Source organism: Xiphophorus maculatus, chromosome 1 (assembly GCF_002775205.1).
Source record: "Xiphophorus maculatus strain JP 163 A chromosome 1, X_maculatus-5.0-male, whole genome shotgun sequence".
NCBI classification, from domain to species: Eukaryota; Metazoa; Chordata; class Actinopteri; order Cyprinodontiformes; family Poeciliidae; genus Xiphophorus; species Xiphophorus maculatus.
In genome coordinates, this window is record NC_036443.1 from 26,777,319 (window position 1) to 26,803,626 (window position 26,308).

General features: G+C 38.0%; 1 protein-coding gene across 4 annotated transcripts in view; it reads right to left on the reverse strand.

Annotated features, from left to right (window-relative positions):
- The window catches only part of LOC102235697 (membrane-associated guanylate kinase, WW and PDZ domain-containing protein 3-like), a 134,242-nt gene that overhangs the window by 26,902 nt on the left and 81,032 nt on the right, over positions 1-26,308 (reverse strand). For all 4 annotated transcript variants that reach the window (XM_023335774.1, XM_023335778.1, XM_023335790.1 and 1 more), the window contains exons 3-8: positions 21,379-21,498; positions 10,460-10,666; positions 8,706-8,868; positions 6,579-6,658; positions 5,831-5,888; positions 1,678-1,784 (exon numbers count right to left, since the gene is read on the reverse strand). In XM_023335774.1, coding sequence (XP_023191542.1) covers positions 1,678-1,784; positions 5,831-5,888; positions 6,579-6,658; positions 8,706-8,868; positions 10,460-10,666; positions 21,379-21,498 — 735 coding nt within the window. The remainder of the gene's footprint in view (positions 1-1,677; positions 1,785-5,830; positions 5,889-6,578; positions 6,659-8,705; positions 8,869-10,459; positions 10,667-21,378; positions 21,499-26,308) is intronic.

Genomic DNA, 26,308 nt, shown 5'->3' on the forward strand with positions numbered 1-26,308 from the left:
TGGGACCCTTCAACAGCTGATTCAAACATTTAACCCGCCTTAAGTTGTAAAAACAAACCTTTAAAAACTGCTTTAGAAACAGAAATGTATGCTCACAAAAACATGCTAAAAACATGAAATAACTTAGAGCAGGGGTGTCCAAACTTTTTGCAAAGAGGGCCAGATTTGATAAAGTGAAGATGCTCGGGGGCCAATAGTTTGCTCGGACATTTTTTAACTACAAAAGTTTCATGCAAATACACACTGTTATAAAAGAATTTTCATTGTCACAATTATCTTTATTTTTCAAATGACAAAATAACCAAATATAAGCCACTCAGGCAAATGAGAACAACTCTAAAAACCCAAATTCTGCCTTTCATTCATATCTGGAGAGTCAGATAACATTGAACAAACTGTATGAAATACCTTAAATTTACATGAGTTTAAAAATATCTTTGCCTCAAGAACATTTTAAACAGGAGTTATAAGTAATGCAAAGTTGTCTATTATTATTAAATCTTAAAACAAGTGAATTTTGCTCTTGTCATTTACAATATCTTTCAGAAAGTAATAGTTTGTCACATCTACAGGTTCATAACATCAACAGTAATAACCAAATCTTACTCAAGAGTTTAATAAAATTAAGTGCCATAAATGTTCGATTCGCTCTTCACTGCTGATAGTGACAGACGTTGCCGTTCAAAACACTCAGTTTCATGTCTTCAACTCTCAGTGCCACACTGTTACATGCCAGGCAAACATTCGCAAATTCTTGCTTCTTCTCAGGGCAAAATGTTCTCCACCATTTTCATAACAGTCTTTGATAAATGTACCTCCAGTAGAAGGTTTGCCATGTTTAGCTATTAACATTAACATCGTAGCTTGCTTTGGTGGTATTTTCTTTTGACTCACAGGCCCGCGTGAAGAATCGCTGTTGCGATGCCAGTGCAGCTTGGAGCTGCTTCAGTTTTTCAGCACGGTCACTTCCTGTTAGCTTGTTGTATGTGTTAGCATGTTTACTCTGGAAGTGTCTCTTTACGTTGAAATCCTTAAACAAGGCAACCGTCTCATTACAAATTAGACAAGCACAATCGCCCTGATTTTCAGTGAAGAAGTGTTATAATTCCCATCTCTCTTGAAAGCGGCGGCCCTCACTGTAAACTTGTTTTCTTTGCAGTGGCCATGGCAGAAATGAATGGAGAGCGGTTCGCTGCACGGAGGCAGAGACTGATAGTATTAAAGTGGTGCTGCCACCATTTGGTGAAAGGAGGAATTACAGTTTCAAGTTTTATGATTTATTTATTCTGTTTGACAGTGCAGGCGGGCCATAAATAATACATTATAAGACCGAAGCTGCGGGCCGTATGAAATCTGACCGCGGGCCGTGATTGGCCCTCGGGCCGGACTTTGGACATGCCTGACTTAGAGCAATCAGATGCAGCAAACAATTCTCTCTCACTTCATGTTCTCTCTAGAATTCTCCAAAAACAAGATGCAAATAAACAATTTCACTTTCTGTTCAGCTCCTTTCTGAACAGGCAGTGGATATTCTAACCTCCTTATTTAAGCAGTAACTAAACTAACTTTCCAAAACCATGAATAGATTTTGCCAGAAAACATGATAGACTAGCTAGCATTTGATAGTTAGTTTCCTTAGATTTGAATATCTCAACAAGGCTACAACTTGAAGATTACCTGAGGGTGCGGTTGCTGGTGGCTGAACTGCAGTGGGTGTGTCATCACTCATCTTCCTCTTTGCTTCCATCACCGGATTCTCAAACTGGGTCTTCTGGTTGATGTGGCTGCACAGGGGATAGAAAACAACATTATGTTACAAGAACTGCAAATAGGACAAAATATAGAGTAATGATTGAATATACATCCCAAATAATTGCACATTTGTCTCCCTAATTTTGAGAAAAGATCTTAACTGCTAGTCAATTAAACAGATTTGCATCTAAACACTAAAATTTCACTCATTCTATCCCTCTGTTCTCTCTATCTGGCTGGTCTACAGATAGAAAGTCGCCACTGTTGTTGCTACTGTCTGATGACGATGCAAAGCTGTGATTTGACTATGCGGGGCGTATCCTGAGCTGGCCACGATGGCACAAAAACAGAATTTTTAAAGGCTTTTTAGAGAGATTTAAACATTTGAGTGACACTTTTCGAGGCAAATAATCTGCAGAGTAATAAGAGAAGGGAAAAGAAGTGCCTGGAAAAAATTTCCAAGAAATAAAATCTTTCAGAGCCAAAAAAATAATAATAACTTTGCAGATCTTCAACCAAATTTTAAGGTCAAAAATTACACCCTGGACAGTCAAGAGAGTAAAGAACGATGAAATCACTTAATATAATATAAACAAGTGAAAAGACTGAAATGAGGACAGACTATTCTTCCATTTTACACTGAGAACAATCTGTTCTGACCCTGAGTCGGGTAATAAAGAGGTGGACAAGAGATACTGATGTGGGCAGATGTCATTAAGGACGAGCTAGAGGATTTCGAGACAATAATGGACCAAGAATCGCCTGACATGTGATGTCATTTCCTGGAAGATTCAGTACCTTGGAGAAGTATTCAAACCGTTTAAATTTTTCTCACATTTGGTCACATTACTACTACACACTTTCATGTATTTTACTGAAATTGTTTGTTACAATGTGAAGCAGAAAGAAAAAGTTATGAGTTTTACCAGCTTTTCTCTAGAGGCTAAAATTTCGGCCCATTGTTTGCAAAATAACTAAAGTTTCAAAGTTTGATGGAACATCAGCATTAATTTAAATTTACAGATTGACTACAGTTATACGTTTAGCAGGCTTGAAATGGCTCAAAATTAAACAGTCGCTCTAGATATTTTCAAAGTTTGTTTTACAAACTGATGTTGTTTTAAAGTCTCCCTGACATTATCCCTGACCTGTCTGCCGTGTTCTTCCATCTTCTTGATGATCTTTGCGCTCTCTAATCTTCTCAAACAAATATCTGTGGTGTTCAGTATTTATACTGAGTTTAAATTACACATTTATATGGCAGTGCTGTGAATTCTGAAAGTCATTAGCTGTCCTGGAGTTCCTCATAATAAAGAGGGCCTAAATGCAAATGCATACCAAACCTTCCATTTTTATGTGTCAAAACAAAATTATCGACCATGTATAACTTTCCTACTGGTTCACAAATATGCACTATTTTGTGATCTGTCACATAAAATCCCTTAAAAAGCACAGCTGTTTGTGGATGTTGCATGACAAAATGTGGACCTCAGTCTGTAAAAGTGATTTTTTGCTATTAAAAGGGCTTTTCTGAAGAAGAGCTACTGGAAGACAACATCGTCATGTTGGTCTTTTGGCTCCAGAAGAATCCAGAGGACATAGAAGCAGTGTGTCCCATGCAGATGCAGCTCTAAAAAACCAAAGTCTACACCGATACACACATTGGGATGAATTTTTGTAGACATCCACTCAAGAGAACTTTGGAAAAATCTTTCTCAAATGTAAAATGTTTCTGCTTATAACTCTTCTCAGACATATAAGCAGAAACAGGTCATGTCTTCTTGGGTTGGGTTGGAATATTTTATTTCTTGTCCTAAAGTCTTATCTATGTATTTACATTATGTCTTTATTTCATTTATGTTTTTGAGCTCTGTGTATAATACAGGGTTCTCTGCCTCGGCACTTTGAAGGCCGTCTGACAGAGCTTGGGTCCGCAGCTGCAAGGATTAGATAAATAGAAGTCAGATCTCACAGAAACCTGCTGAGGACTTAGTTCTCACAGCATGTCTTTTTTGCGCTTCTTCTTTCCTGATGTATAAAACAAATAAATACAACTGTAAGTCAGAGCCGACACCGATGGAGAATTTCTGACACACAGTTTTCTTCTTGTACAAAATATTAAACAAACATGACTGAGTGTTTTTCACCTTTCACAGTGCTTGGATAACTGTTTTTATCCCCACAACAGGCACATATGCAAGCTTAGGATAAGCAAAACTCCTGCCTTTATAGACATGTTCATCTTTACTGATCATCAGTTAATCAAGATCATTTAAGTAGCAGAAACAAAATACATATTTATAGACTGGAGGTTTTTCATCTTAAATGCAAAATTTATATATTCTTTGTACAGTTTTGGCTGAATTATTGCGCTGACTGTGTTCTTTCAGCAAACTGCCTTTTTTAGAACACAAGCAATTAATCGATTACTAAACTAGTAGACGAGTATTGAAATGATTGATTGATCATGATTAATTTGAATACTTGTTTCAGCCCTAACAGGGGTGTAATTAGCTTTTCACATCTGACTGAGGCCTCGAACTCATCGGAGAGAAGCGGTATTACTCCCTGCATTAAACCCAGGCTGTCTGACGGGAATCTGCTTTGTGTTTTCAAACACAGGCGGGTAAACTGAAATATTTTTAGGTCCTTGGTGAAGACCCAATCTTTTTTTTTTTTATCATGTTCTGTAAATCCCTAAAATTAAAACAAGATCGGTGTTATTTTTAAGAAAGACTGTAGCTCCTCTGCATAATGAGCTTTAACAGGCAGAAATCCCAGCCATGACACTGCACGGTGAATCAGTCACATGCTGAGACGCCGATGCTATACGCTGTGTATGTGCCTTCAACACAAAGCGCTTTTGCTGTGTATGAGTCATGCACAGAGATGCCCAGCCCATTAAGTCTGAGGAGATAAACACCCCTGCCCAAACCCCCACTCACACCCCTGTTTCAGTCATTTCCCAGTTCACCATCTCACTTTCTCACTCTCTGGTTGACACGCCTCGCGATTCGGGGGAAATAATTGGACTTGGTGTCACATCGTGGTCGTTTATTTGGAATAAAAAATAGCCGGATAAGAAAAGGACGGTGGCAGAGGAGTGAACGGCTCTCAGTGACCCTCCAGCATAAACCGGCATGATGATTTCCCCCGTGCCCGCACATCTCTGCCTCTTTCTACGCAGTAATGGGACTAAAATGAAACAACGTCCTCTTGTTTACACTCTCCATCAGAATGGGATCTCTCTTCTGTTTCCCTCTCTGGGACCCAGAACCTTCATTGTCTGCTACATTCTCTAGATTCTCTCTTTCACATACAAAGACAAAGCTCTAAAGCAGAGTTGTGGTTAATTGTTCCCTGCAGGCCTGTGGGAAAATCAAGTTTTAAAACCAGCTTAGGCTAACCACATCCCATTGTGTATGGGGTTAACACCAGATTTAATAAATAAGCTCACTTGGACTTCAGTGATACAGTAGTATCTGCGTTTTTATTGACCTTAAGATTGCGCAAATTGAAATTTCGAAAACAAATTTGCTTAACAGAAATACACCAATTTTCAATAAAAAGTTTTTGTGCTAGGATGAGGTTGTTTTTTAGCTATATCAAAGTTAGCATATTTTGCAAAACTGAAATGGAGACACTTTTTTCCCATCATATAAGTCATGTGATCAACAACTAGATGTTACTACTGGAGGAAAAGACGAAGAAGAAGACATGGTGCAGCATGTTTTTAATGACTTATTGCTTGAATTGCATTTTTAATTGTGTCTTATTTAATGGAAACACATCAACTTCAAATTTGTGATTTTTACACATTAGCACAGTATCAACAAAGTCATTGCATACCTTTGTAACGGAAATGCAGCTAGTAACAACAGCTGGAAGTAATCTAAACTAATGAAAGAGACCTGATTTGTCCCAACAGCTGTAAAAGGATGCACACAGGTGCAGCTTTTCTTAATAAGTCAGACAGGGAGCATGCCATTAGCTATTTCATCTACATCAGCCTTGATTCACAGCTGCAGGCCTTTGGGTTCCTTCCCCAAACCCCAGAACAGAACAAGGTTTTACTCACTCAACATAGTAGGTGCCAAACTGGGGGTCCTCAATCTTCTCCCAGCCATAGGGAAGCTCTGAGAGGGCAGAAGAGACAAGTAGAGGGGCAATAAATCAGCTGCAACATAAACAACAGGGGTGGTGCAGCGACAAAAAAAGTGGTGGTCTTTATTCAGATCTACGTGTTCACTGATTTATACACCCAGTGAAGTCAGTGAGGAGTGTGAGTTGTTAAATGAAGTTTGAATATAGAGGAGACTGGAGAGATGGACAGACAGAGTGGGTTGATGGATGGATGGATAAATTAATGGACGGACGTACAGCTGCACAGTGTATTTCCATTTTCCATCAAAATGAGGAAGAATACATTCCAACGTCCACACATTCTCAAATAATACCAAATCCCCTCCCTCTCTCTTTCTCTGCTGGTGCTTACTGTACGTGTGCAACATCCTGACGTTCCACAACTGTCTGACACAACACATGCAGAGCAGAGGGGATCTTTACGCAAGAGAGGGCAGGAGAAAATTGCCTTTTTAGAGATGCTGCACTGATTAGCTCTCTGCGTGTGTCCGTGGAGCCGTTGAGGGAAGGCAGGCAGACGGGAGGTTTGTGCTGTGTCACCAGCAAGGCTGCGAACGGGGCCGCTCGGCTGCTCAGTCTCCTTCTGTTGGCCTGCGCTCCCATCCCGAGAGAGGGGGATCGCGAGCAGATTGCCATGTGTGACGGGAAGTTACAAAGGTGCGAGTAGAGATGCAAAAACTCACCTCCTTCAATGCACTTCTCTGGAGGCTTGGCTTTCCTGGCAAGACGGGGGTCTAGCCAGGTGGTGGTCTTTGTGTTGTGACTAATAATACAAACAAAAGAGAGAAAGAGTCATATTTTAGCTATTCAAACTTTTGTAATTCCTCATTCAGGAAGCTTTTAACAATACCTGTTAAAATGTTAACAATGCTCATAGGCTTTCAAGTACAAGATAGCGTAAGAGTCAAGAGAGAAGAAAAGGAATGGTTGAGCCACTGCAGTGATCATAAAAAGCAGAAAGGAGAGAGCAGGTCAAGGGTGGTGAGCCCCATTTAGCCTGTTGTTTCTCTCACTGGCAGAATGAGCTATTGATTTAGCAGCAAACAGGAGCACCTGGCTCTCTCTGAGGCTCAGCATTGACTGGCTCGCCACTCTAACAGGCCTGGTAAACAATGCTGGCCTGCTGCTTTCAGTGTCAGCCAGCAAACTCCACATCAAACACGGGGGAAACGAAGGGAAAGAAAACTTAATTGGGAAAAATGTAGTTGCCATCGCTGAGAATTCAGGTGGTCAAAAGGATCTGCACCAAGTTAGCTAGATACAAAAAAAAAAAAAAACAGAGGTAAAATGAAATGGTTTCATTTTATTAGACTACATGATGTAACCTAGTTTATTAAACAATAAATAAACATGATACCAACAATAATACATTTCAAAATAACCAAATTTAGCACATTACTACAGCTAGTTATCCAACTATTTTATTGTTGATGCACAGAGAAGAGAAATTGTGAGGTTTACATGCACAGGCACATTAAATGTAATTGTACAATTAAATTTGGAGGAATTATTGTGCAGAATTATTCTACCTTCATGTGCCTTGTGTAGTAAAATTGTGAGTCTGAGAACCAAATGTGCCTAATTAGTCAGACTATATAGCCATATGCTAGTGCAATAAATATCTTATTGCAGGGCCAGTGATATAAAGTAATGTCAGCTTCTCCAAATGGCTTGTCAACAACGGTCAGTGTGAAGGAATCTAATGCTTCCAGATAAATGGCTGTGATGTCTCAGAATATGATCAGAACTTGATAAAGTAACTCAAGTAAACACCTGAACATAGCATGGCTCCAACATAACCGACTGTAAAAGCGAGAAACCTCTAAATTTTGTTGAAAAGATAGTAGAATGATGTTACTGTTTATCTAAACAATAAAGAAAATTAGGTTGATAAATGGAAAAATACATAAAGATGTCTTTTGATATGGTCACAGAGTGGCTCAGCGAAGGCACTGAAAAATTTAGTTGACTTGATATATACAGGTTTTATTCATCAATAAGGCTTTCATAGGTTCGATTCAAGACCCTGGGACATTTACTGTACATAAATGCCTCTCTGCCCGTCTTTCTGTGAAGTTACTGATAAAGACAATAAAGATTAAGACGTCTCTTCCCATTGACCATTGGGTGGTACAGTCACCTCATGGCCGTTGGTGTCAAAAATAAAAATAACAACAAGAAAAGGTGTATTTTGATGGCTGAAATGTTAGCGTTAAACAGAATTGTTTGAAATTTATATTGTGTTTCTGCTACATTTGAATAGGACTTGTTGCATCAAAAAGTCCAATTTTTATAACATTTTTCTGGGTTAAGTAAAAAAGGAGTCAATTACAGGAAAAAAGCCATAAGAAAGGGCTAGGGTTACATTAACGTAAGGTCTGTACGGTCTGTTGGTTGTCTATTTTCTATCATGACAAGAAAAATTCCTAAAGATTGAGAAAATGATTAGACGGACGTTTCAGGGGATTGCCACATTTTAGGCCATCACACACAGCTGGCGACTCGACCCAGTTGGAAAGGAGTTAAAGTACCTACCTGACTGATCTCCAGGCTGTGTGACAGATCATTAAAACAGGTTTTAAACCATTCAAATGTAACTTTAGAAAATATTAATGACTTTAAAAGCAACTTGTGCACCTTTTGCACCTTAAAAGCAAAAACTGGAAAGAGGAATGTTGTAGTAAGGACTCGTTTTCAGAACTTTTGACAATGGTCAACACAGACATGAAAGAAAAACTGAGAGAGCAGGAAGTGGAGCTAACAAAGATAAACACAGAGGTGTTATAAAAACAAGGAGGATTGCTACTTACTCTATGAAATAGACCATGCCAGTCTCTGTGTAGGCCATTTCCCAGTTCTTAGGCAAAGGCTCTTGACTTTCATCCAGAGTGTTCCAGACACGCATGTCCATGGCTCCCGCTGACTGGTTGTAGCTGGGCACAGTCTTCCTCCAGTCTGCCTTGTCCTTGTGCTCTGCATGCCGACAGGAAGACAGGGACATGGGCACGGAGACAGTGATAGGAATGGGATTGGAGTAAGGGTGTGGGAGGTGATAGAAGGAGAACGAGATAGGTGGTGAGATTGTGGCGCCATTGGAGCTCGTCTGGGCTCCTTGCATGTCTCCCTGTTGCTGCTGCCGCCGCTCGGACTGCTTTCCCCCTCAACGCTGTGTGGACGCTTACATCAACAGGAGTTATAGGGGTTGAGAGAGAGAGAGCGAAAGGGAGAGAGGGAGACACAGAGAGTATACGGGAAGAGGAAGAAAGCGCCACAACTGCCATAGGATTTGCATGTCAGCAAGGATGTGCTGCCTCCGAGGCAAGGGCAGAACGCTTCAGCTCAACCAGGAGCGCCACATCTCTGCTCTGTTAGTATCACACTGCTGCTTTGTATGTGTGTTTGGGTGTGTGCATTTGCCTAGTCTGCATGCAAGAGGGTCTTATCTCAGGTTTCCATCTGGCTCTGTGTGACCTTGCTTTAACATGACATTGAATGCTCATTCTGTTTGGCAGGACTGAGTGAATGGCACAAAGCAGAAAGTGATGGCTGTCGACTGCAGGAAGTCAAGATCTTTTTGTGCCAGAGCTGGGCCTTTTTTAATAGTGGAACCATGGAGGTTTTTCTGCACTGAGTTTATTTTTTTATTCTTTTTTTTTTTTCTTTAAATCTGTCTTGATGCAAACATGCACCGTAGGTTACAGTGGGTTTAGGCCCTTGTAGATAAGCATGAAGAGAATCAGTGACAAAGTGAGCCTCATAAAACTGACATGAATTCTAAAGAACCACAAAGGAAAAATGGGACTCGCAATAATGCCTGGGTTGACTGCCTTTAATGCATCGCAATGCTGTGTGTGAGTACCAAAACCACCTACATGACGACACGTGGAGGGTTTTCAGAGTTTGAAGAATCATTAATCTTCATCTGACGGCATATTCTCAGCTGGCTGTCACAGTGGCATCAATAAATGCAGAGCCTTAACTCATTTTAACATTTTTGCTAGGAGGGTAATTAGGTTTTACAACATTAAAAGGCTCCAATTTTTGTCATCAAGTGGTAACTCTGCACCTGTCGGATGGATGTGGGTGGTAGAGATCTCAAAAACCTGGGCTATGAGTCTAGTTTGAATTTCGTCATCTGTAGTACAAAATATAGACTCAAAAAATATGAACTGATTATTTTAGAATGAACAAAAACTCTTAAAAGCACATTTAAAAAGGGGGATATCCATTGGCATAAATATATTTGTACTAACAAAGCATTAAAATCTTTCTGAATTGAAGGACAGATAACTAATCATTATGTGTACCATGTAAGGACATCCTTCAGAAAAGGACAGTCAATCTCTACCTCAGAGATTAGTTACTCTCAGATGTTTTGGCAACATATCTGCTTAATATGGAGGTGATTAGCTGACCTTGAATGATTACAGCAAACAGAAACAACTTTATATAAAAAAGGACAAAAAAGTTAGCATTTTAAGAAATTAAGCACAACTATGCTAATAAAAACAACTTCAAGAGCTGCAAAAGCTGTAAAATAACAAAAGACAGATGGGTTTCTCACCTCCCACACCATTAACCATAGGAGGTCTTTCTTCTTCCTCCTCTTCCTCTGGAGCTGTGCTGTCCATTCTGTCCATCTTACTGACTGAGGTCGTACGTTTCCGCTGGACCTCCGTGTCAAATTCTTCGTCAAACAGAACCTGATCCACCAAGTCTGGCTGTACAGGGCTGGGCTCTGCGGGGGGTTTAGGGGTTCCATAGTAGTTACCTGGATGGAGGCAGAGACAGTAAGGATGTATTATTTTAATATTTAGTGTTTTTCAAATAAGAATTACGCAGTCACTCACATAAAACAATGAATTATGTAATAATCTACATCAAACTTCAATCTTGCAATTGGAAAAAAGAAAAACCATCTTTAACTTCAGATTAAAATGACACACTGGTTGGTATTGCTCAAACCGCTGCTTGATGACACAAAAACAAAGCCCAAAAACTGAAAGGTCATAAGAGGCAGGATAAAAAAGTTTTTTTTTTTTCATTGGCTATGATATTATAATAAATAAATACGTTACCTACTCAGCATGCTATTAAGTGCTGTACAAGTGTTCTAATCACCCATTTAATTCAGGTATATGAAAGTAGAGAAAACCCTAAAACATGCAGGACAGTGGGATTGAAAACCACTGTTCTAGACTGAAATGTGAGAACTTCTGTTTAGCAACTGGAGCTTGAATAAAACTAAGTGATGCGACAGAGCAATTGATCCCAACACATGTATGTTAAACAAAAAAGTGTTCTCCATCCCAATAAACATCCAAACTAAATTCACTGACAGATGCTAATGAACAGTAACTGGACAGCAAAATAAAACACGCTCTACTTGGCACTCATTTATTCCTCCACAATGAAGTGAATGTGGTGTAACACTGTACAATAATCTATATGTGAGACTGGTACTTTTCATTGTAATTTCTCATGAAATGTCTTATTCTTTCATTTTTATTTTAGGTTTCCTGCCTAGAAATATTGTCTGCAGGAATTGCAAATATAGAAATGTAATAAGATACACTGTCAAAACATGACATGAGAACGGCTATCTTCGCTTCACAGTGTGCAACAGAACTGAAGGACAACTATAGATAGAGAATTACTTTGTGGATTTCATATAAAGAACCAATTTTAACTGAAGTGCAAGAGATGCGCGGACTGTTTTCAAAGCACAATGGAGCCTGAATCTTAGCAGGGAGTCTAGTTCATAGCTACAAATCATATCTGTCAGAGTTGCACTAGTTCAAAGAAAATGGGGCCAAGGTTTTGGGTTTTCTTTTTTCACTTTTGCTGTCATGTCTCTCAGATTTTGGAACAATCTTCAAGTTAAGAAGAAAAAGCAGTTCGGTGTTAGCTCCATATGTTTAATCAGTCCCACACCAGACCCATCCGCTCTCTGGTTTCTCATCTGTGGCAGGAACCAACTGTGATGAAGAAACTTTCCCAAATGTAATTTATTTTAACTGTCCTTGTTCCATTTGCTTCTTGCGTTTTCAGGGTATCCTTACTGCATTTATGCAAATATTGCCTCACAAGATTCTAGATTGCCCCTTTAAGTCCATCAGCTTGGGTTGCTGTCATGTTGGTGCCTCAGGCATCAAACAGTGCTACTCTACTGAGCGAGTCTTTGTCTTTTACCCAGCTTTAGGAGCAGGATGACCCACTTTACCACTCGCCACCTTTTCCCCCTAAGCAGAGGAATAATACATAACACAAAGCAAGAATTTAAAGGAATAAGAGGTGAGAATAATGGTGAAAATGTATAGTAAAAAAATGGATATGCATTGGTTATTTGTACGTGGATTGTGTGCATGGGGTTCAAACTGAAATTTTGAACCCCAAAATTTCAGTTTGAACCCAAGCCTACTTGGGGAATTTTGAGTTATTTACAGATTCTGGAAATGTGGATTCTAAGCTTTCCCATGACGTCTAACACATGAAAATTAAAGAAATCAAGAAGACATGACTATTTGAATGTTGGCACCCAGCAAACCAGATTTCTGGGAAAACAGCCCATGTTGCTCCCCAAACCTGATGAGCAACCTGGGCATGTTCAAGGCTGTTCATTTACATTAGCTTGCATTAACCCAACTTCCCAGCATTGATTGCAACAGTCTTCAGTCAGAGGCATCCTCAGATTTGCTGCTTACCTGACCTCTAACAGAGAACTTCTCTACCCATCTCTATTACCACCCATAACCCAACTAAGGTTGAATCTTTCTGCAATTTTCTGAGAGAGATTTTTTTGCTGCATCTAAAAAGATGAAATTATTTTTAGGCTTTTAGCATCTATAACAACTGAATGTGTGCTTTATTAATATCAGAATAAATAACATAAAAAGATTTTACACATGAATGCAAGATCCATCAATTCAAATTCTGATCTAATGAACCAACAATCAACCAGGAAATGCAATAAATTTGAGAGTCTTGCTAAACAATACATCATCATTGAGTCACATAATCACATTAATCCACGTTTTAATCCATAAATAATTATGTGAGAAGTATTAAATCCTTTACCAGGTTGGTAATTAACAGGAAGCCTAATGACGGAATGCAAAATGAGGGAGTTGAGTTCGAGTGCTAATCTGTTCTGTTCACTCTGTAGCTCCAGAAGCTCTCACATAAAACATACACGTAGCTCGTGTAAGAGCCCATTAGCAGGAAGCTGAGAGATGGAGGCCACAATAAGGAAGTGCAGTGAGATGGATCGCATAGTAATTACACCGTACTAATGAGCCGCAATATGAAAAGCAGCCATTGTTGAGGAGCTATAACATTGTCCAGCAAGGATGCCAAACAGTACAATCAAAAAACAAAACTGAAAAAAACTAAGAGGCTGAATTTTGAAGTTTTACATGAGTATCTGATTGTGACATGAGTTGGGAACTCTCATTATCTCCAATTGGGCTCTAATGTGACAAAACGCCTAGACTTGCTTTTGATCTAGACGCCACGCATCATAAATCACATCAAAGACTCCAACCAGCTCTCCTATAATAAGGGTTTGAGTTTATTGTGAAAAATAACCAAAAAAAAAGGAAAGATCAAACCCGTGGAAACAAGTATGACTTTAAAGGATTTATACTAAAAGTGAAATGGGAGCTAAATTATAGTAAACACAAAGGATCATAAATCAACACAGAAAAATTAGTGAAAGAACACCATGTTAAAAAAACATAAATCAGCATTGATTCAGAAGGACTGATCTTGTCATTACAGAAACTGATTAAACTCTGATTTACAGTTCAGTTCATCTAAGACCTGATGATGTGATCTGGACAGACAGCCAGTGTTGTTAGCAAAGGCTGTCTGATTCCAGACAGCCTTTGCTAACAAAAAGCCTGATGTTAATCACTATTATGTGAGGTCTAATATGTAAAAAGCAAAAACACATAGGTTTTATTTGAAAGGTATATATTTTGGTTGTAACAAGTCTTTTGCAAAAATCCCAGCTTTAGCTTTTAGATTATTCTGTGAAGTAATCAAATTATACCAAACAAAATATGAATTCACTGTAAAGAGATTTCTTAGCTGAAAACTTTATATCACTGTCCTGACACTTAATCATTAGAGGACTTCATTTTAGCACGCTGTCGTCAATACTTCAAAGACAAAGGAAAAATATCAACATTTTTAATTGCTAATTGCTTAAAAAAGAGGCAGATGTAATGGAAATCATTGCGTCTTGTGTTAGTAGCAGTTCCTTTTAAAGTTTGCAATCATAATTACTTTGCTTCCAAATTGCCTTGCATGAAAGAAAACTGCTGCCAATTATATTGTACCTGAAATAATATTTCACCAGATGATTCCAAAGTTTGAGGGTAAAAAGTCTTAGAGCAGAGCTACTCAAAATCAAATCTGAAGCATCAAAAAGAAATTTTACAATTAGTGAAAGGTCAATTTACGATAGTCGGTCAAGCAACACTTTAACATACAGTTATACTCATATCAAAATCTCATAAAATAAGCTACTATTTCCACTTTGAGTGAGTACTCTGTTGGTTTTTGTTGTGTCATAGATGACACAAGGAAGTAAATGAGGAAGAATCGTGCTTATAGTTTGATAAGATGCCCTTCGTGCAGCTTTTTTGTAATTCAGAACTTCAAGAAAATGTTTTGTCAGTATGTTGGTGCTTGCTCTCATAATGTCATTTCAGATGAAAAACTTTTATTGTAGTCATGGTCTCCTGGTAAATTAAGTACATCACATTTGTGCTGGTTGGAAGAAGAGTAAACGCATAAAAGTATTGGCAATTTTTCCTTTTGCAGCGAATTGGGAGCATGCCATGTTGTTCCAATCTACGCTCCTACTCCCAAGAAAGTATGAACTAATGAACTGTTTCAAAAGTGAAAGTAAAAAGCCGCAGTTGTAATGTTCTAATGACACTGTGACAGACATGAAGGTTCCAGCTTGCTCCATTATGTAGCTGATATTTATTGGCCATCCTGTTATTGGGGAAACAGTGCTGGTGGTTTGGAAATGTATATACAGTTATAAAATAATGTAAAATCACAGCCTGATGGCCACAAATATGTAGCTTGCAGGCCAGCATGCACTTTTGGAAGATTGTATTTGTGACAATAAATAGCAGCAAAAATCCACTTTTATTTGTAAAAGCATCACATTTTGCAAGAAGCCTTTTTTATCTGTTTTTCTATATTTGTTCATCTCTTTCACGTCCTTAAATCAGGCTTAAATGACTCTAAAAAACTTGTTCTGAAGCTTAAGTGATGCAGATGTTCACCACCTGGTCATAACATCAAACAGCTCACTTCAAAACAATATATTTCTGGAAAGGAAATATAAAATATTATGAGTTTATGGCATGGGTGTGGTCTTCTCTGTTTTATTGTGCTGTTTGCAATAAAAGTGGTTAGTGTCAATATTAGGTACATTGGTATGCTTTTTACATATTAATAATGCTGAATGCCTTTCACGAGAGTAGAAGAGAGTAAGGAAACACTGATTTAATCAGTTCCTCATGTTTTCTGCCTCATTAAAGACCATTATTGCAAAAGAAATGAAAATGATTTATATGAGCCCAATAGGAAAGTCAGTGTGACCACCTCTTTACAGGCTCCTTGGGATCAATGTGTGGTTCAGTATGAAAAAAACAAAGAAAATGAGAGAAAAGCCAGTGAGCCATCATCCTAACAGCTGCCCGCAACCATGTTTTCCTGGCAAAAATAGACACTTGTTGATCGGAGGAAAGTGACTCACCCACTTATGTTGTGTTCCACTACAAAAAAAAACAAGCAACAATGAAAAAGAAAAAAAAAATCAGAAGACCTGCTGTTTGTTCTAGAAACAGACTGATCGAATAACTGCATATAGATTTTCAGTATTTAAGAAGTGAGATAAAAAAAAAAAACTGTGAGCAATGCAAAGAGAGGGGCGTTCGCTTTAAACACAGCAGAGAACAGCTGATGCAGACATCAGAGTCCATCACAGTGGGACGTCATCGACAGCTTATGTCATTTTGGTTTTGTTTTCCTTTTGCCTGCGGGTGGCAAATCGACAAGTGGTGGTTTTGTCAGAGGTAAAACACAGCGGAGCCAGTTGTGCTCACAGGGCTGATCATGTCAGCGGGGCGTTTTTACATTATAGCTCTTAGTGGGTGGGTGGTGCATGATGGCTGGACAGCATAAAGCAAATTTGCTTTTCCTTTTATTAGTTTGAGCTACTACTAGCACAGCTGTTCACCTGTGCTGCAAGGGTGTGAACCCTGCAAGAAGGAAGTGTTTTTATGTGAGTGAGAGATCTCCTTTCTTTAAGCTCGTCTCCCATTGGAAGGCTGCTGGTCCGGAGAGACTTGAAGCACCACTGAATTGAATTCACCATTAGTGCTTGTGATCATTGGTGGGAAAGAATGTCTGTTCCATGTTCATGAGACAGTATTGATGCCATGCCATCTGTTTTACTCAACAGCGGACGCTATATCTCATGCTCAGCTTCTGAGACTGAGCAAAACCGAGACCAAAAATATGAGGTAAATTTCAGTAATAGTAGAAAGAAAAAATTTATGATAATTGTAAAAGGTATCAAAGAGCTGTGATAACATCTCTACGCCTCTCTTCACATCACTGCCGGAGTAAACCCTGACATTTAAATTCTGCCAGAACATGGATGGCCTTTCCAAGATCTTTGAGATGTCTTTTTCGTGTCACCAAGAACATAGTCTCAAAAACCCATGATGCTTCATAATGGAAGTTGCCAAACTATTTTGAGCAAAGACCTAACTTCCTTGAAAGGAAACAATTTGTCATTAGCAGCATTTTTTGGGTGACAAACTGCTCATGTCTCTATGATTATGTTCACACAGCAGAAAGAATGTGCTCTTTTTCCTCCCTTGTGTCTTATATCCAAGTTTTCTAGTGCAGTCTGGATGAGCCCTATTCCGATCTTTTCTCCCCCCAAAAAAATCTGATCTGTGCCATCTCCATATGTGGAACAAATTTGGATACATATTTAATTGTTTTCCAAGCATCTGGAGTCTGAATGGTCATGTTGCATTTTTCTGACTTTTATGTCAGTCATGTGACATACGCACCAAAATTCTGCACCAGAAGAAGCCAGATGTGGTAAATCAGGATGTAAATAATGGCTGAAAATTATGATTATGAACTTATGTAGCCTATGGCTACTTTAAAAGCAATGTAAACAAACATTAATAAGGTGGTGTATGTTTTTGTTTTGAAAAAACTTCATTGTTGTGTATTAGTGACTTGACCATTTCGCTACATCTTTACCGTCTGACCCGTTTTGTGATGCATTAAAAAGTTTCAAAAAATATAGCATAGATATAAAGACCTTGATTGCAACCTATATTGATTATTAGCAAACATTTATTGCAGTTCAAGCAATTCTTTGCAGTATAATGTATGCACTGCATGGCAAATAATGATAAATTTCGGATAAATGTTGCTGAGCCCTTTATACCAAACCCTCATTAACCAGTAAGGAAAGTCTCCTGCTCCCTCGGGTGAGACTGGCAGCCAGTGAGGCCATCACTGACTGCCAGTGCCCTAGGTGGGTGAAGCCCGTCTTGTTTTCTGGCCCTGGCACAGCGCTCCAACCCTGCTTGGCATGAGTACCAGCACTTCACAAGCCAACCTTGTAAACACTGCATTCCTCTGCTCTCTGTCCTTGTGTAGAGTTTAGTTTCAGCTGCCTCTCTTGAATGAACTTTCCTTTCAGTTTATATTCATTCTGTTTGTATAAAGTCATACAAAATGAATCATCGTCCTTTATTTTAATGTTTTTCTTTTGTTTGCACATGCTCTCAACTTTTCTTTTTGGTGCTTTAATTTAGTTTTTTCTTCTTCAATTTGCTTTTTTGCCTCATTTCGTGCAGCTATGCGAGTTTCATGCTTTCTGTTGCAGGATCCCTAATGATCGTTTTAATCTATGAAAGCCCTTTTAGCAAATTCTTGGAAGTAAGGCTCAGATGCCAACACATCAACCTTCTCACCCTTGATGCTGAGTGAATTTTGGCCCAGTACCCTGTGTTTTTGTAATCCACAGATATGGAGCTTTGCCACAGAACTTATAAAAGCCTTTAATTCTCAGAAATGACACAATTGCAAACTGCAAAACAAGGACACACATTTTTAAAATTCTGTAATTGTGATAGAAACCAAGTAATTCATGAATCAAAGTTGGATTTATCATTTTTCTAGCAGCTATTAGCCTTAATATATTTAATCACCAAAGTATAATGAGATATTAAACCATTGCAAAAATAACTAAGGGGGATAAAGTAGCATTTTTTTAATAGTTAAAATCCTTTTGCCCGCTTTTGACAGATTTGTCTGAATCAGCAATAAGGAAGTTTGTCGATAAGGAATCAACTGCAAAATTGTTGCTCACATTACTGAAAAATCCACTTTAAAGTAAAGGTAACACCTTTTATGTCAATTTTCTAAAGCTTTCTGTGGGTTTTAGATTATATTTTTGCTTTTTTGATCTTTCAGCTGCCAGAGAGCTTCTCTTTAAATTATTTATCATATCTGCAGGTTAGTTATTGATCAGGTCTGGGTATGGCTTGTGAAATTGAGCTCAGCTTTCTAAAAAAAAAGTAGCATAATCATATTTGATTCATGATATAACAATAGGGGTCGGGGAGTTATTTTTCCACAGAGGGTCAGGTCAGATTGGATAACTTTGTTCCTTAAATGAATAAAATCATCATTTGAAAACCGCTTTTTAAAGTTACTCAGGTTATTCATTTATCCATGAGTAAAATGTGTTTTGTTATCTGAAATATTTAAGTGGGACAAAAGAAAAAAAAACAAAGGATGGAAATAATTTACTATTGTCGTATTCTGTCTTTTTTTTACACTGAAAAAACATGGATTGTGCAGCTTATACTGTAGATGTATTAGTGAGGCTTAAAATGAACTAAGCCAAAAAGAAATTCTTAGGAATGCAAGACTGAACATTCAATGGAGTGGTGCACAGCATTGACCTCACAAATCTGATGCTTGGTCAACCATTTTCAAAATAATAGCCCTCAGTAACAAGCTTTTTTTATTATTGACTGGCAGCACAACAAAACAGTCTGTAAAAGTCCCACTGTAGCAGTTACTAAGTCCAGCACAACAGTGCGAGAGTATCGCTTTCGGTTGTAGATTAACTGCGCCCCTATGAAGCCTCTGTTGCTCCCAGGTTTGGAAGATTAGACACAGCTGTAAACATGACAGACCAGGTCAATCTTTCCTTTCAATCAGCTACACAGAAAGCAAGGAAAGAGAAAGAAGGCTGGCAGAAAGACAACCATAAATAATGACTAAAGTTTCTTTTTTAAAACATTAGTAGGTTGGAAATGAGGGTGGTTTCCCCAGAGCCTTTAACACATTAGATTGGAGTTGCAGGAAGGAAATTGTTTTTTTTCAGCCAGCAAGACGTGTCACAAATAAATGAGACAAGTCATAAAGCAGACATAAAACATCAAGAGGAAATTAGAAACTGCAGAGTAAAGAAAACAAGTTACAAACAGGAAAAACAACAAAACTGTAATCTAATCTGACGATATGAAAGCATATAAGGAATGTTTTTGCTTTATATTTTTGGTTAACTTTGGCATTTTGACTTCCAATGGGTTGGTTTACTACGAGAATATCATCCATTATGTTTAGACTCGAGCACCAAATATCTACACTCTGGTCTGTTTCCATGTGAAAGTTTTATTAAACACTCACAATGTGGAGTCTCTGAGGTCATCCAGCTGGGGCGTTAATAATTAACTCTCTGAGGGCTTATGGACCTTTGTCTTCACCACATATATATGCATTACATTAGGCAGGAAAGGACCGAGCAGATCCATTATTCATCCCGGAGACAAGTTCAGAGGCTCAAGGTTGAAAGCCAAGTCACTCAGGGCTATATGTGTGCAGAGGGTAGAGCCCGGCTTTCCCAACACATTTGTGTAGGTGACCGAGCTAAAGTCTGCTGCAGAAAACTAAATCATGTGTGAAAAGATTACCTCCATTTCTTTATCACTGCAGTGGGAATTTGATGACATGAGCAATGTGTTGATTTCGCTTGATGCACAGCTCAGCAAATTCACAAGACAATTTCATTCCAGCAGGCATGTCAGAGAGATGGACTGGGACTGTGAATTATAGCAACAATGTAATTCTCTGGTCACTCCAGGGAATAGCTTCCCTCTGGTTCCTGTCTATATCTAGTGCTGTACCAGTTCACCTTCATAAAGAACTAGGTCTAAGTGCAGTCCAGGCTGTTTAAACTGCAATAATTAATCTTCATAGTTCAGCACTTCATTGCTTTTCATTAGTTCTGATTCATTTATCAATCTTTTTATGAAATTAATTCTTTAATAATGCAGGGACCTGGAATTCATGAGTCTATTAGCATTTGATTACATAATTGCCTAGCATTTACAACCTGGTCTTTTGCCAGATTCTTCACATCTGTTTTATGCTCTCCTGACTGTTCACTAAAATTTATCTTAACTGCAAAAACACAATATCTAACCAAGTATTTTTGTCTCTGTTCTAATGTAAATGTCTTAACACACTTAAATTTAGACAGAACTAACTCATAAGTAACTGTTCAGTAAGATATAGGTGTGAGCCTGTTACAAAAAGTAATAAATCAATTAAAACAAACTCAATAATTTCGATTTGGATAATTTATTGTTTCTCTTTTTTTTCTACCAAAAGCTGGATAGTGCATTGGTCTGAACTAGACTTTTATTGAAGGACAATTTTGTTTAAAGAGACTACATAATTAGTTTTATTTGTTGTTTATTTACATTGGTTATTTAAAATGTCTTCCAATTCCAGTGTTAAATGTTCATTAGAATTTAAAGTTTACTGATCTTTGAGAATGTATTCTGCAATATTTTGCCATTACCACTATATTACTTGAAAATTGTCTCAAAACAACAACATTATTGTCCAGCAAAAGTTGTTATATAAGTGACAGACTTACATAGCAGCTTGTTTTAGGTCAACACCTTCCTACTACTATTGAAAAAGTACCACTTAAACTATCACTTCTTTTCACTTGTAAGAAAAATGTCCTGTTAAAAGAGAAAAAATCTGTCAGTGGAATTAGTAGTTTGTAAATGAGCCATTGTATCTAGCTACAGTTACATTGAAATGAACTGTATGTAAATGGATCTGCATCTGAAAATTTGATGTGGTTACATGAGAATAAATTGATGTTTATATAAGTGGATATGAAGAGGATCACTTATTCATATCCACTTGTAAAATGCCTTAAGATGATATTTATTTTAACTCGAGTTTGTATATTTAAATAAAACAAAACTGAAAATGAAAGACAACTCTTGGGGCAGTATTGTGAAACATGATGTAAGAAGTTGGCAAACATATATTTATTGTTTTCTCATTATCCTCATCTACGAATTTGTGTTGCCTGGTTGAAGAACATACCATCATATGTGCCGCTTTCTAGCAAGATCCCACTTTCTTCCAGCTCCTGAAACTCCTCCACGCTGATGAAGTTGTAGTCCACTCCAGGTACTTCTCCCTCCCTGGGCTGCCGAGTGGTACCTGCCAACAACGGGAAAGTCTGAGACAGAAGAACAACCCAAGAACTAACAGTCAGGATCGGCGGGGGGTTGGGGTGGGAGAATGGATGCAGTACTGTATGCAACATGCCCACAGGGATGTGATTCAGCACTCAGGGGAGGGTCTGTGTCTACATCATGAATAGTCAACAGAGCTGGGACCGCAAAGCGATGAATTCATTATTCAAACATGAATCAGAGAAGGGGAAAAAACAGCCTCAACGCAGCAGCGCAGCTGTCAGAAACCAAAGGGAGTGTAACTGATGATAATGAACAGGGTCTTAATTACTCACACGAACTTACGCTGTGCCCAGCAGCACAACCACAATTCTTTAAGGACACTAATGCAACACTGATACAGTATATAAGGAGGATTCTGAGAATAACAAGGAAAGATTTTCTCTTTAACTTCTGCATTATTAATGAATACCAGGAATGTTTGTACATCAGCCCAAAGGAGCAAACAGGAGATTCAACAGATTAAAACAGAGAATTATTGCTAATATCAGATCTAAAATGAGAACATTTTATTTTAGTTTATAAAAAATGCAAATCACATATTTGACACAATAAGAACTAACTTAAGCAAATAAAATGATGAGTTGATGTATATAAATTTATAAATAATTGAAATACAGCTAAGATGCAAATTATTCCAACCCTTTTAAGTTTAATGAAATCTCTAAATTTTACCAACATGTTGTTCTGTATTTGGAAGTGATACTACTCACAAGTGGCCCAGTCAGTTTTGGTAATGGAGCTAAAGATTACGGTGAGGCAACTAGTTTAATGAAAATGAGATCAAATTAATAATAGTCAGACAAATACGGATTTAGAAGTTCCCAAAATGATCTCCACAAACTGACTGACCAGAGTTGCTTCCACTACCCTACAGATTAAAGCCTAATCTGATGTTTACAACACTGGCAGTGATCATGTCCATCCTCATAAGTCCTGGCTTAATGCGCAGAGTTCATAGAGATAAAATTGTGTGGCATTTGTTGGAGTGTTGATAGTCTGAAGCAGCTGGGAGACAGGACTGAGGTCGCTAATCCATCTCTAAAAAATTAAATATCTAAATTTCCAATTTGTCCAATCCAAATAAAGCTTGCACATCTCCCTTTTATGGTTTCACAGATCTCCTTGGAATATTGTTTGACAGAATAAAAGATGGTTTTGCAACAGAGTGGTCTGTTTCAGACATTATATCTCCTCCTGCAGTTAGAATGTTTGTTGACAGAAAGAAAATGTTAAACTTGATTTAAAGCCCCATGTGCCTGCAGTGGAGAGACAGCTCTAGAAAAACCAAGATTACATCTCAAATGATGGTGAGCCGAGCTGACACTTTAGAGGGCATAAAATCAGTTTCACAACACCATTTTTAATTTATTTGAAAACATTAAATTGGACACAAGACTGTTTTCAACCCTGGTTTCTACACAGGGTTTTCAAAAAGGAAAAGGGTCATTTTCAAAAATAGAAAATGGTTTTCTCCTCTGATTATTTGTTGTTTTAGATCACCAACATTAATATCATAGAAAAAAAGCTCATCGCTATGAATGCTGAGACTTAAGTCCAGTATCTCAAAAAATTTTAATCTTGCATAAGACCAATGAACAATGGATTATTGATAGAGAAATGTAAGGCCTACACATTCACAAGGAAGACTGCTGGCTTGTTAGCTGTCCAGACTTTCAACAGTCAATGCTCAACAATGAGAATAAGCTACAAAAGAAAAAATGTAAGAGAAGCAGGCTCTTCACTGATTATTGTAGCCAAGAATATTAATGAAGAATTGAGTGAAGGAAAAAAGGATAATAGGGACATAAGTTTAGAATACTATTGAAATGTCCATTTATTTCAGGAAATAAATCAATAAATGAAACACACTACTTAGACTAATTACATGGATGCCTTTTATCTGTTAATTATGGTGACTTTATGATTATAGTTAATGAAAACACAAAATTTCTCATTTAAAATTTACATCAGACAAATAAAAAAAAAAAAACAGTGATAAGTCCTTAATTAAATGTGTAATACCAAAAGGTGGTTCTAATCTTACTAATTTATTGAATACATTTCAGTAAGACAACATCACCGGATTAAAAATCCTTATTTTGATCGAATACGATATTACAATTTTCTGAGTAACAAAAATTTGAGGGTTGAGTCAAACTTATCAAAATAGAATGGAAATAAACACTTGTCCGCAATAACTTTTCATTGATGTTCTAATTATCCCAAAAACTAATACTGAGGTAGTTCTGGGACATTATAAATCCCGACTTCTCTCTGACGTCTGTGTTGTTGACATAAGCAACAAGTTAACTTTTCATGCCGGTGAATTTCCACTGAGGCCAATTTGTTTGCTGCGTTGGGCTGATGTACAAATATTCTTGAAATTCATCAGTGATGCAAGTTTTCAAGAGAAAACCTTTTTCTCTTATTCTCAGAAACCTGCTCATATGAAAAATGCTAGGAGTTTCACATTTCTTTGTAACTGCAAATAGGAAAATGGCAAAAAGATTACACATGTAAGCTGGTTTTCACAGTGGAGATATCCCGCAAATAATCTCTCAGTCATTCGATCATCTGCTCGTCCACCTTGCATGACCTTGCTTCTGTATGCTTTACGGTGCATGAGTGAGTATGTGTGAAAGTGTAAAGTGTTAGATTGTAAGACTAGAAAAAGCCCTTTAGAGAGTCAGTCTAATAAGCCGTTTATACTCTCTGTGTTCAAAGCAATGACCAAAAAAAAAAAAAAAACCCTTTGCTGGGACTTAGCTGGGATTTGCTGGGAAGAGCATAGACATCAGTCCAAGTCCTAGAGGACATGTAATGTTGATGTAAAACTAATATATTGAGCTCACTGCACAGAGATGATCCAAGTCATATGTTTCAGTTTAATGAACCTTATACTGAAGCCTTGAATGGCATGACAATGAGTGAAGTAGCCTAATATCCTTTTTTTGTTTTCTATACCTGCTTTTGTATGAAAAAATTAAATTGCATGCTCTGGCTAATGAAATGTAATAAGTGTAGCAGATCTGGAGATATACTTATAGCTCTGATGTTTGTGTTGTCTCAGCTGGGATTGGCCCGGTTTTACCTCCATTTATCTCTTGCAGCACCCTGGGCTACATTTATTAAATTCATGGGCCACTCTGGATGAGATGCAATCTGTTTTTTTTATGTAAAAAGACAAAGTGATACGTTAAGATAAGCCTGCACACTCAAACCGAGCATCTCTTCAATCTTTCCAACAAATTGCTGCAATTGAAATCGTGGGGCACATTTTCTCCATTTTCTATTGGTACAACTCTTCCTCCATTTCTTGATCTTGCAATGAAACCAGTGGAGCTGATTCGCCTTGCTGTGACAGACATCATCCAAACGGAAAGAGAGATGTAGCTGGATATATAGATTTACGGGGGGTCAGGATTTCGCAAAGCCTGCAGGATTTCATGGTAACCTGGAGCCCTGGCTCGGCATTGAGCTGATGTCGTCTTTTCTATGAAACAAGGGCAACGCTTAACGAAGACTTTCTGCGTCTGGTGCAAGAAGGAAAGTCACGCTTGTCTCTCCCCGAGACCTTATTCCGACTGCTGCAATGAGCACAGACGTCATGCTGGAGTGGCTATCCAGGTTCCTCACAGGGTCACGGTAGCTCTGCGCTCTGTGATGAGGCTCTGCTGAAGGCTTGAATAAGCGGAGGGGAAAGGATGCATATGCTGAGCTACTGAAGCCACACTAAAATGTCTCACATTGAAAATGTTGGCTTATTTTTCTGTCCTCTACAATGTCAAAGCGAGAAAGGTAAAAAAAAAAAAAAAACACTTCCTGCACTAAAAATAGTTCAGGAAGAAATTAGTCATAATATTCAGGATGTGAGTCATCTTATTTTCACATAAAGTGGATCTAAAATGTACGCAGAAACCTGCTGAAGTGTATGTTCTTGATTGATACGACCAGTTCGAAATAAAATTAAACAACGCAAATTACTATTAAATTCGGTTTCAGCATTCAGACTTCAATAGTACCATTTGTCCAGTCTGCCCTTCCAAAGCCATCATACTGTGTGGAAATCCTTTTTTTTTTTACTGCCCTGTTGGCAACACCTGAGGTGAAGTAAAGCTTTTGTTGTTTTGCATGTATGCTTCCACTCACAGTGACAGTGAAAAATGAAATCCCGTTTTGTCTGCACCTTTTCCGAAGATACTTAAAGGTTTTGGGGTTAAAAATGTTAAAAAAGAGAAAAAAAGAAGCTTGTATGCTTAAATTGAATCAAAATATGCTCAAAACTATTACAGTAGTGTGCAGACTTGTTCAATAAGGTTATTGGAAATTACTTATTCTTTACCTTTCCTCCTCAAAATAATCCAGATTTTATTGAGGGTGCACACTGCCAGACTGCTGGCTGAAACAAGGCCTAACACACTGTTTCTAAGGGTGCTTTGCATGCATGGCAGAAGTCACATATCTCCATCAGCAAGACAAGAAAATTCTGCTGATTATAACCAAAGTATTCAGTCCAGCACTGTTGGATCTGGAATAACCTTCCCTTAAAGCAGACTGGCAGAAATTAAAGCTTTCCAAATGATTAGTTTTGGGAAAAATGTTAAAAGTCCCTTTCTTCTAATGAGAAATGGCAGAAATGGTCGATAACTCCAATGTGCAGTCAAGAGGATCACAGCTTTTCTTTTATTTAAACCTTTAGGCCTCGCTGTCTGTTTTAAAGTCTCTCAGGCGTAAACTGAAAATCAGTCTCTTGTGGTTATTTATTTCACCGT